This window comes from Leptodactylus fuscus, chromosome 7, assembly GCF_031893055.1.
Source record: "Leptodactylus fuscus isolate aLepFus1 chromosome 7, aLepFus1.hap2, whole genome shotgun sequence".
Taxonomy (NCBI): domain Eukaryota; kingdom Metazoa; phylum Chordata; class Amphibia; order Anura; family Leptodactylidae; genus Leptodactylus; species Leptodactylus fuscus.
This window is the reverse complement of record NC_134271.1, coordinates 67,833,301-67,844,982: the sequence shown is the minus strand read 5'-3', so window position 1 is coordinate 67,844,982 and position 11,682 is coordinate 67,833,301. Positions and strand designations below refer to the sequence as shown.

The window sequence follows — 11,682 nt, the reverse complement described above, 5'->3', positions numbered from 1 at the left end:
TAATACTAATGCAAGAAATCTAAATCACTGATTTTGGCTGTGCCATGCTTTTATTTCATGAATGGATTAAATATGAGGACACAGGCTATTCCATTCATGTTCGCATATTTACTCATTGTGATTGTTGTTGGAACCTACTTGTGTCTTGCTGATACTGAGAGTCCTGAGTCACTTCTGGGATCACTGGGGGCTGGTGCTGATTCTGGGAGTCATGTGGGTGTCACAGATACTATGCACCCTGCATGGTTGTTGATACTGGTGTTCTGTTGCTGCCACTATTATGTTAGGACAAGAGAAAATATTAATTTTGGCACAGTGTCTAGATGTTGGCCAGCGCTTCCTTAGAGAAGTCTTCTTTTTACAATTCTCTAGCATGTAAGTTAGGTTCTAAGCCTTATACATATGTCTGATATTTGCCGCTGTACATTTACACAATGCGGGGACTATCTTGATATGCCAGCTATTAGGCTCCGTCAGCAGCCAAGCTTCATTCTGTCTCTTTAATTGCTTCTCCTTCATTGACTTTCATTTTTTTCCATTTAAAATAAAGGTTTCAGCTCTTCTCTGTGCACTCAGAAAGCAATATTTTAAGAGTGACATTGCTGTCTTCTCACAAGATGAGCCTGACATTGAAATTTATTACTGTATTATAAAACAATCTAAGTATATGGAATTTCTGTAGCCAAACCAAGAAATCATCGGCATTACCATGCCAGGACATGTCCCCGCTCTGAGATTTTCTCTGCTTTATTTCTCCAGTTTTATTTAAGAATTAACACAATGGGATTCTGGATCATGGGGCAAAAAGCTGGAATATCTGTCTCAGCTATATATAGCTAATATACAGCAATGTCTAATTCAATGTTCAACCATGGACAAAAGATGTCCATGAGAACAATAACTTTATGTGCTATCAGTGGAAAACACTGACATCACATGTTCATGAATCACAGACATGTGAATAAGGCCTTAGCTGTAGAAGAGATGAGTTGCTCATTTGGCACAAATGATCAAATTACTAAAAAAAAACCAACTATTGGATCTTCTCTTACTATATTCCCCCATAAAATACAATGGAGATTAAATTGAATATTTTTGATCCAACACCATTAAGGCTGAGGCCCCATGTTGCGGAAACGCTGCATTTTTTGTTGCAGATTTTGCTGCAATTTTTTGAGCCAAAGCCAAGAATGGCTACAAAAGGAATGAGAAATATATAGGAAGCTCTTAGGGTAAGTCCACATGTAGTTTTTTGGACTGGAACCTGAGGCGGTGGCCTCCTCAGGTGCCGGTCCAAAAACCGGGTAGGCACGACTGAAAGCCGGTGCAATACACCGGCATCCAGCCGCACACTCCGCTCCGGATTAGGCCCAATGAATGGGCCTAGTCCGGAGGAGAGAGTGTCTTCAGGCTGAATCGTGACGCGACTCGGCCTGAAGAATGAGCACCTCCCGGAAAAAACTCCTGAACAGAATACTGAACGCAGATATTAACTAGGTCTAAGAGAAAAGCTGAACGGAATATCGAACACATTGACAAGCGATGAGCTTATGAAAGCACATGGACCCCATAACCTATAATGGGGTCCGTGTGTTTTCTGCACGGACTCCGCACGAGTCATGCGGAGAGGAAAGTAGATCATGAAGTACTTTTCTCTCCGCATGACTCGTGTGGACACTGCACAGAAAACACACATACTCCATTATAGTCAATGGGGTCCGTGTGCCTTCATAAGCTCACCGCTTGTCAATGCGTTCAGTATTGCATTCGGGGATCCCAAATAGTATACTGAACGCAGATGTGAATCAGGCCTTAGGCCTGATGCACACGACCGAGTACACAGGCTGAGTGGGTACAAATCTTTTTTAAGGAAGGCATTTGGATCATACTCGGATGACATCCAAGTGTTATCCAAGTACCTTCTGTGCTACATTCATTTCTATGGAGGGTTACCATTCTTTTCCAATTTGATTTCACCTGCTCTGTAGTTATTAGATAGGAATGGCGCATCAGAGACCCCCTCAAATGGCACACTTGGTTATGTACATGAGGCCTTACCCAGCATAGAGCAAGTATCTAGTAGAATTACATTATAAGAAAAGCAAGGTTATATGCTTTTCTGTGTATGTGTGAGTTAATATCATCCATGTAACATAGCAGAGTGCAGAAGATGTGTATTTAATAAGCAATATATTATGCTTTGCCTGTAAGCCATAGATTTCTGAGCCCAAGCTGTCACTTCTCAGGATCCTCTGCATCTCATTACACATACAGGTCTTTCCTTCGCTTGTTAAACTGGCAACAGCAGCAGCTGTATCAGGAAAGACAGACGTAGCAGTGCTGAGATTGTCATGTATAACTATTTTACTTTGCACAATAGAGAAACTCTGAAAAAAACACACATAGAGCATCTTGGGAAACACTACAGCATGTCACCTACAAAAACACAATTCGGGCCTCATAGCAATCTGTTTAATAAATGAGGATAGTATTATATGAATGGGAATGTAGTAAAGTTGGTGCTGGACTATCAGATCTTTATCTGATGGATGTCAGTTGTGCCTCTGATAATCCCAAAAAAAGTAAGCAATTTGCAGCATTGAATATGCATTTGCCATATCATGTGACCCCCACAGGAATACATTACATGCAGTATCATGGTAAAGCTCCATTATGATCACATTTTAGTTTTACATTCATTTAACAGATCCAATTAAAGGATGGACGCAAACGGACGGCTATCGATTTACATGGACGCCAATGTATAAAAAAAGATCTGTTTCAGTCCGTTCTTTTGGACGAACACAAAAGTATGATATACTACTTTTTTGTGTTTGTCAAAAAAAATGGACAGAAAAGGATCCCTTTTATTAACATTGATCTCTATATAAATAGAGATCAATGTTAAATGGATCTGTTAAACAAATGTAAGAAAACCTAATCTGAATGGAACCTAAGATTGACTGGGTTGTTCTAGATTGTTAGAATGTTTAGAATATCCGAATGTTTCAGATAAAAGAGATTTCACCATGACTTAAAGCAGCATATTAACGTGTTTTTATGCTTCGTGTAAACAGAGCATCTTCTGGCGCTTGACATGGGACTTTATCTGGGGAACTATGTAATTTTCCCGCTTCTGCAGAAAGGACGAATTTCCCTGCTGGAGGCTTACAAATAACCTGCGGATTGTAAAGCCTTTAAGTGACGCCTTTTAGAGGGAGTAAAATAAATAAACAGCATGGAGACCATTACTGGAGGAGAACGTTTTTGTTGCTCTTATTCTGTGCGAGATGCTGGGAGTGCAGATATACTTACAAGAAAATGTTGCAAAGAGTAAAAATCAGTGTTGGATTACTTACTGTACATTCTCATCTCTTTTCCCTTTAACAGCCTCACGAGTCCAGAAACTAATACCGCAGAAACCTTAAAGTGGGTCGTCCAGTTTCAGATAAATATTGAGAGACGAATTATATTGTTTGTATTGGGAAAAGTTATATAATTGTACAAAATTACTAGAATAAAAGCCAATCCAAGGAAAACTATTCAATTTCAAGTCTTCACTCGTCTCTACAAAACAGGTCTACTTCACAAAACTCATATCTGCCTTATCTCACAACTCCATACAGTAATGTAAAATCTTAAACTCCCTACATTGTCCCCCAGGCCTGCTTTGTCCTGGGGGAAGGGGAAGAGAGTTAAAGGGATCCTATCTTTCCAACACATTTTTTTCTAACACGTCGGAATAGCCTTAAGAAAGGCTATTCTTCTCCGACCTTTCGTTGTCTTCTCCGTGCTGCCATTCGCTTGAAATTCCGTTTTTTCTCGGTATGTAAATGAGTTCTCTCACAGCACTGGAGGCGGGCCCCAGTGCTCAAACAGCACTGGGGGCCTCCCCAATGCTGCCAGAGAAGTATCCAGCGCCACCTCCATCTTCTTCTGGAACGAGGTCTTCACCGTGTCTTCTTCCGGTGGTGTCTTCTTACTTCTAGGCCTGAGGCCTAGGGCAAGCCGACTGCGCATGCTCGTGGTCACAAGAAAAATGGCCGCTTACACAGTATTGGAAGCGGCCATTTTCTCGTGGCCGGCGGGCATGCGCATTCGGTTTGCCCAAGGCTAGAAGTAAGAAGACACCACCGGAAAAAGACGTGGTGAAGACCTCGTTCCAGAAGAAGATGGAGGCGGTGCTGGAGAGTTCACTGGCAGCATAGGGGACGACCCCAGTGCTGCGAGAGAACTCATTTACATACTGAAAAAAAACGGAATTTCAAGCGAACAGCGGCGCGGAGAAGACAACGAAAGGTAGGAAAAGAATAGTCTTTGTGCCGATGTGTTAGTTATAAAAAAATGTGTTGGAAAGATAGGATCCCTTTAAAGCAAGGCTGACAACTTTAACAGAAAAGTGATACAATTAGGGAATGTTTCAGTTCCCACAACCATTTTACTCAACTGTCCAGTACTGCTATCTGTCCCCCAATTTACAAACATGCAACTCACCACGTTTTTTTAATTTTTTTTATGTAGATTGTGAGCCCCATATAGGGATCACAATGTACATTTCTTTTCCTATCAGTATGTGAATCAGAATGGGAGGAAATCCACACAAACACAGGGAGGACATACAAACTCCTTGCATATGTTGTTCCTGGTGTGATTCGAACACAGGACTCCAGCGCTGCAAGGTTGCAGTGTTAACCACTGAGCCACCGTATTTCCCCCACATGCTTTTGACCTGATCGAATCACACCTCATCCCCACCCTTGCAGAAGTGTTTATCCTAACTCTTATCCACCTTTTCAACCTTTCTCTAACCAGTAGTGCCTTTCCTTCCACCTTTAAAGGGGTTGTCCCAGCTCAAGGATCCTATCTATACTGGTAGCTTATGTAAATTGAAGCCTTTTTCAAAATATATTGCTTTAGAAATTCTGCTTTCTTTGCCTGCTATGTGAATTTATTCCTCCCAATTGTTTACACAACATTGCTATAACCACGGACCTATAGGACAAGTGATGTCACTTACTCACTGCTCTTGCCGGCAGGAAAATTGTTCAGCTAATTGCAGTTTGATGATAAAGCCTGTTCTGTTATCTCTCTATGTAAACATACAAATGACACTGAGTCCATTCTGTACAGGAATCTGCATATTAACTGATTGTTACGGTTCTGTGTATATATATAAATATTTTTTTTTAAACTACAGAACCTCTTAGCTGCAAGACACAGCAGCGAGGTCCACATGCACAATGGTGGGCAGGTGTATGTCTGAACTCAATATGAACTACTGCAAAGACACTGCAGCACAGTACTTAATGTGAACAGCTGCAAAGACACTGCAGCGCAGTACTTAATGTGAACAAGGTGCAACTAAAACCTTGCCAGTTTAGCTCACTGGCCAGGTGCACCAGTACAAGTGAAACAAACACGGCTGCCAAGGGTTAACACTCACCCCAGGCCAGCAAACACACACACTTACCCCTGCGACAGCTAGGGGCCACCACGGAAGTTTTAGAACATTCTCCTGCACACAGCTTAGCGTTACCAGGGGAGTTTGCATGGTCCTGCACACAGCTTGGAGCCATCAAACACCCATGCTCCTGCACACAGCTAGGAGCCATGAAGTCAGACAGTACACATAGGCTATCTCAGAGACCATGTAACACGGAAAAAGCATAAGCCAATAAATTAAATCACAATCACAACATATCTATAAAAAATATCAAAAATATTTTATTATATCAGGTAAACAAAATACCATAAAACAAATAATACAGCAGGGCAGATGGATATAGCCAAAAGAACACAAATAATGACACAAAAGACTAGAAAATATAAGGCATTCAGCTTGATAGTCAAAAAGTCGTATCAATTATATAGTCAACTACAGGCAACTAGCATGTCACATATCTTGGCTCAGTAATCCTAATAACAGATAGAAAAAATACTGCACTGCAACATATAGCATGCCTTTAGGTGCATGCTATATGTTGCAGTGCAGTATTTTTTCTATCTGTTATTAGGATTACTGAGCCAAGATATGTGACATGCTGCATATCTACAAGCTGGAACGGAGTCTACCGCTCCTAGCCCTGGTGTAGATTTAACGGTTCAGGGTTTACAGGCCCTACCTAACAGCACCCAGGAGAAGCAGAGGAACCCCACACAGAGGCCTAGTCTGAAACCTGCCCGAGTACTGGAGTCTATCCCTGCAAACTACTGTCATTCATTCCGTGGACTTAGAGGAGATTTTAGTCAAAGTGTGAGCACCCGGCGGGAAGACGGAAACCACAGGACGGAGAACCGAACGCTAGAGTGAACCCAGCGTAGAATGGGATCAGAAGAACTGTAACGTGTAAGGGTTTTCGGGAGGGGGTCTCCATGTTTAGTTTAAAACTGTTTGCTTGTTTATGTCACTTTTCGTTTTGATAGCATTGCACCTTTTTGTATAATCATGTTTACTTTACTGTTAGTTACTGAATACTCTACAGATCCATTGCCTTTAAAAGTGTGTTTTGTCGTGTGACTTTTAAGAGAGATGTGTGCGGGCTGGATTCCTACTACTCTCAAATCTGGGGTGCCTAGGCTGTGCTTTAATTGCAGCTTGAGTAAAGGATGAGTGCAAAATTGAGTGAGGGAGTGAATTAACCCCTGGCATCACATGCTAGGAGGGGACATATATGACACACAGGTAACCTATGAGTGACATCCACAGGAACCCTCAAAATGCCAGGAACAAATGATTTTCATAAGCTGCCAGTTCTTGGTTGCCCCCTTACTAGACTATTAAGCACTAGAGGGGTTGTCTAGTTTCATCAAATAAGTGTTTTTATTTGTGTAATGAAAAGCTATACAATTTCTGAATATACTTTCTGTATCTTTCATTGCTTTTTAAATCTTTGCTTGCTGTCATTCCTTGTTCACTTTCAGTGGATAAAAATCAATCTTTGGTCATGTGATGGACACATAGGAGCACAGCTCATAAATCAAACATCAGTCTTGTAGTAAGCTGCGCATCAGTTTCTCCATCAAATGGCTATGAACAGATTTTTATCCAAATCAAACAAAATAAGACAGCAAGCAGAGATCTAGAAGAATGCGAGTTACTGATAAAGCAAATATTTTGGAAAATTGTATAACTTTTCATTATACAAACAATAACATTTATTTTTTGAAACTGGACAACCCCTTTAAGTGTGGAGTGCACCACCACAAGTCATAAGCAGTAACTGATTTCTACAGTAAAATTGTTGGGACAAGAGAGTCGCTTTGGTCAATTCCCAAAGGTAATTGTATAAAGTTGTGCAATAATTTTTGTATGGAATTGGAGAGTACAGAAACTCCCGTTACTGCCATCCACAGATGCCTTTGAGTGTCGAACACAGAATCCCTGAAAGTGCCTGTTCATGTGCGCTTTCAGGAACCACCTAGGACCCTGAACAACGATCAATGCATTTAGATGTCATCTTTTTCCAAAAAAAAACCAAAAACAAAATTCATAAAATACATAACTGGGTCATGCAGAGGTGTAGCTAGAGGTGTGCAGAGGTAACAGTGGTTACTGGATGCTAAACTTTGAGGAGCCCCAGAGATTTCCCTGCCACATAAAATCTAGCACTATTGCAAATGGCAGAAGGTAGGTATGGGTAACATTACAGACTGCACTGGGGCCACAGAGCTTTAAAGGGGCTCTATCAGCAAAATCATGCTGATAGAGCCCCACATATGTGTGAATATCCTTTAAAAAGTCTATTTTTAAAGGCTATTCACGCATATGTGGGGCTCTATCAGCATGATTTTGCTGATAGAGCCCCTTTAAAGACGACCTTTCATGTCCTGCACACGCTGTTTTATATACCACTACAAAGCTGACAGTGCACTGAATTCGGTGCACTGTCGTCTTTCCCGTTCTGTGACTCGGGGCTGGAGATAGTGGTGCTGTTATTTTCGGCACTGTTCTCTGTCCACTGCCAGAAGGGTGTTCCTGACAGAGTCTAGCTGAGCTGTGAGGAACGCCTCTCCTGACAGTACTCATCCATAGACATGTACTGGGGGGTGTTCCTCACAGCTCAGCGTCATCGATGGGGGTATAGAAAACCCCCTCTGACAGTACAGGTGCTATGGACGAATACTGTCAGGAAGGGAGTTCCTCACAGCCCAGCTAGCGTGTCAGGAACGCTCTTCTGACAGTGAGCAGATATTGGTGCCGTTATAACCTCCAGCCCCAAGGCATGGAATGGGAAAGCCAACAGTGCACTGAATTCAGCGTACTGTCGGCTTTCTAGCAATGTATAAAACCACATGTGCAGGAAGACATGAAAGGTCCCATTTAAGTTACGCCTATGACAGAGGAATGTGACACTACAGTCGCCACTGAAATCAGGAAGTGTGAAAGTCAATGGCCAAAAACAAAACAAGAGTTTCTATCTCTTCATTCTTGGTGTATGCCTGCCTATTATCTAGCTCATATATACATGAGTCCCCCTGCGAACTTCCGGTTGGCACATGCGCAATGGAAGGGCGGCAAGAAGACTTCCTGTTCCTTAGTGAATTAACGAGGGCTGGGTATGTACTTCAGGGTATGGTCCTCGGGTTACGACGAGCCTGCTGCAGAACCTCATTTTCTGAATGCTATACAGTGTATAGCATTCGGCAAATGAAGGCTGATTGTGTAGCAGGCTCGTCCTTGCTACAAGCAGGTAAGTATGCTGTTACCAGTTGACTTTTTCTCATTGAAATGAATAGACCAGCGTTGATTGGCCAGTTGCCAGTGATTTGGCCAATCAACGCTGGTTCTGCCAGAGGCTCGTCTGAGGAGGCGGAGTCTAACATTGGACTATTCATTCCAATGAGAAAAACTCTTGCCTGCCTGTAGCAAGGACGTGCCTGCTGCAGAATCAGTGTTCATTTGCCGAATGCTATACATATATAGCATTCGGCAAATGAATATATATACTGTATAGCATTTAGCAAATGAGGTTCTGCAGCAGGCTCGTCGTAACCACGAAACAGTATGCCTATACCCCTGCTAGACATGGCAAACTCTCAAAACCGGAAAGAGATCTTCGACCGGAAATAGGAAGGGCGGGACTTAATCCTTTGTTATTGTTGTCAAAGGGGGACTCATGTATAGTATTATTCTATTAACAATATGATTCTATGCTTCTCTCTCTCTCCCCCCCCCCCCGTCTCTGTGTTATTCAGCCTATAAGCAAGCACAGGTGTAACCAAATTAGATCATTTATCAAAACATGCGGCAGATTTATTAACAGTCTAAGGCAAAACTGTTTCGCTGCCCACAGCAACCAATCATAATGCAGCTTTCATTTCCTATTCTGCGACTCCTCGGCCAATGACAGCTGTCAGATCTATCAGTCATCCTTTTGCCAGTATTACTTTAGGGAATTCAGGTATACCAGACTTGTCTCTCAAGCCACGCCCACTTCCTGGCAGACTCGAAGACCTGGCTTCAGACGCGTCTTCCCGCGTCATCCTGACAGCGTCGCGCACCTTCGTCACTTCCACTTCCTGCTAAAGGTCGCTTTGACCGGCGACGAGTCCCCGCAGTTCTGACCTGCAGCAGCCATGTTGTCCCTGGCAGCCCGCTCCGGTGCCTTCTCCCCGTACCTGTCAGCCACCTCATACGCTGTGGCCGGGCAGCTGAAGCCACTGGCCTCCGGAGCTGTACTGCACGGTGAGAAAGTCCTCCTAGATGTCAAGAGGCCATTCCTCAGCCGGGAAACCCTGAGCGGCCAGGCCGCCGGCGGAGCCATCTCCGTTACTGCTGGGATTAATGGTGAGCACTGGCTCCAGGAAAGCTTTATCGTTTGTGTAATAGTGACCAAGGCATTCTGTGTAGCGGAGAACTACAAATCCCAGCGTGACCTTCTCCTATGTTCTCTGTAGGGCAAGGTCTGCTGAGACTTGTACTTGTATCCCATCATCTAGAAGAGTATTCTGGCTTTGGAGACTGCCCTTGTACTGGTTGGGGAGACTTCCCTGCCAACACCCAAGTTAGTGTGAAGCCAGAGGGTTGGCCTTATTTGTAATCTCTGACCCCTGGGATAGGACATGTCTCCAACTCAGGTGGAGGCGAAATCTGTATACACAATAAATCTACACTTAGGAAAGGGGGGGATGAGCGTTTGAGGTCAGTTAAAGGGGTTTACAGCCCTCAAATGGGTTTTCCATAGTGATGTCATATCCATAGGAGATTGACGGTCTATTTTCTAATGTTATACAAGGTGTCATTTACTTCATAATCAATAAAGTTTCACCATTTTCTGTTGTATAAATACGCTGGAGGATTTCTTTAACGCTCAGCTGGTGGTTTCTTTTTCTGCAGGTCCTGCCACTGTTCGCTTCTTGCACAGTGATGTCACTGTACCTGAATTCTCAGACTACCGCCGGGCAGAAGTTGCAGACAGCAGGAAATCCTCTCGCCCCAGCGATGATGCGAGAAAAGGCTTTTCGTACCTGGTCACTGGTGTCACCACAGTTGCAACTGCCTATGTGGCTAAGAATGTCGTGAGTCAGTTTGTATCCAGCATGAGCGCCTCAGCTGATGTTTTGGCCATGTCTAAAATTGAAGTCAAGCTCTCTGATATTCCTGAAGGCAAGAACATGTGCTTCAAGTGGAGAGGCAAGCCCTTGTTCATCCGCCACAGAACCCCCAAAGAAATTGAGCAGGAGGCTCAGGTTGAGCTAAGCGAATTGCGAGATCCCCAGCATGACCTTGACCGGGTGAAGAAACCAGAATGGGCCATCCTGATTGGAGTCTGCACCCATCTTGGTTGTGTACCCATTGCCAATGCGGGAGACTTCGGAGGATACTACTGTCCTTGCCACGGCTCTCATTATGATGCCTCTGGTAGAATTAGGAAGGGTCCTGCACCGCTCAACCTTGAGGTTCCCTACTATGAGTTCCCATCTGAAGACCTTGTAATAGTTGGTTGAACATTAAGCACCATTCTCTTCCCTGAGGGTTTCTATTGTTTGAGCTTGCTTGTTTGCACTAGATGTGTTACATGCTTTTAAAAAGATCAGTGTCCAACATTTTAATAAACCACCAAGCTTGACGTGAAGATTATCTTCATTTCTACTATACAAAGAAATTGTAAAGTGTCTGTCTGGGTATTTAATATAAAGGAAACATCAGTGTTTCGCAGGAAGCCATGAGCTTGTAAATTCTGTACAAAGGTGCAATTAAATTCTGACTTTACAATGAAATGTTCCTGTTTTTGTCCTCCAGTTGATGTAGTAATGGTGTATGAGAAGTTCTGCAACTTTCTATTTTTTTTTTATTTTTTTTTAAATTGCCATTTCAAGATCACTTCTTGCTCGTAGTGAATGAAGCAGTCTTATGTGGGCAACTAATTCTCAGTGGAATATTTGCTGTAATGTTTGTGCATTGCTTGTAGAAGGTCTTTGGAGTCCAGGCTGCTCGGCAAAAGATTTACTAAGGGTAAGTTCACACAGAGTTTTTTGGTCAGGATTTTGAGGTCGTATCCACCTCAAAATCCTGACCAAAAAGACTGCTCCCATTGAAATCAATAGGAGCCGTCAGTTCTTGTTTTTTCTGGGAGCAGTCTGTTCCGGCTCCGGGAAAAAAAGAAGCGACGTGCTCATTCTTTCAAGCAGAGTCGCATCGCGATATTCACCTGAAAATTCTCCCGACTAGGCCCATTCATT

The 11,682-nt window shown here is 43.1% G+C and overlaps 1 protein-coding gene across 2 annotated transcripts; it reads left to right on the top strand.

Moving 5' to 3' along the window:
* The first annotated feature begins 9,496 nt into the window (after nt 1-9,496).
* UQCRFS1 (ubiquinol-cytochrome c reductase, Rieske iron-sulfur polypeptide 1) lies at nt 9,497-11,220 on the top strand. Of its 2 annotated transcripts, none has more exons than XM_075282069.1 (2): nt 9,497-9,685; nt 10,337-11,220. In XM_075282069.1, exons 1-2 carry the CDS (start codon nt 9,577-9,579, stop codon nt 10,945-10,947), a joined length of 720 nt encoding a protein of 239 aa, XP_075138170.1. In that variant the 5' UTR covers nt 9,497-9,576; the 3' UTR covers nt 10,948-11,220. The 2 variants fall into 2 exon arrangements, with proteins under 2 accessions (XP_075138170.1, XP_075138169.1); XM_075282068.1 differs by having other exon boundaries at nt 9,498-9,787.
* The last annotated feature ends 462 nt before the right edge of the window (nt 11,221-11,682 follow it).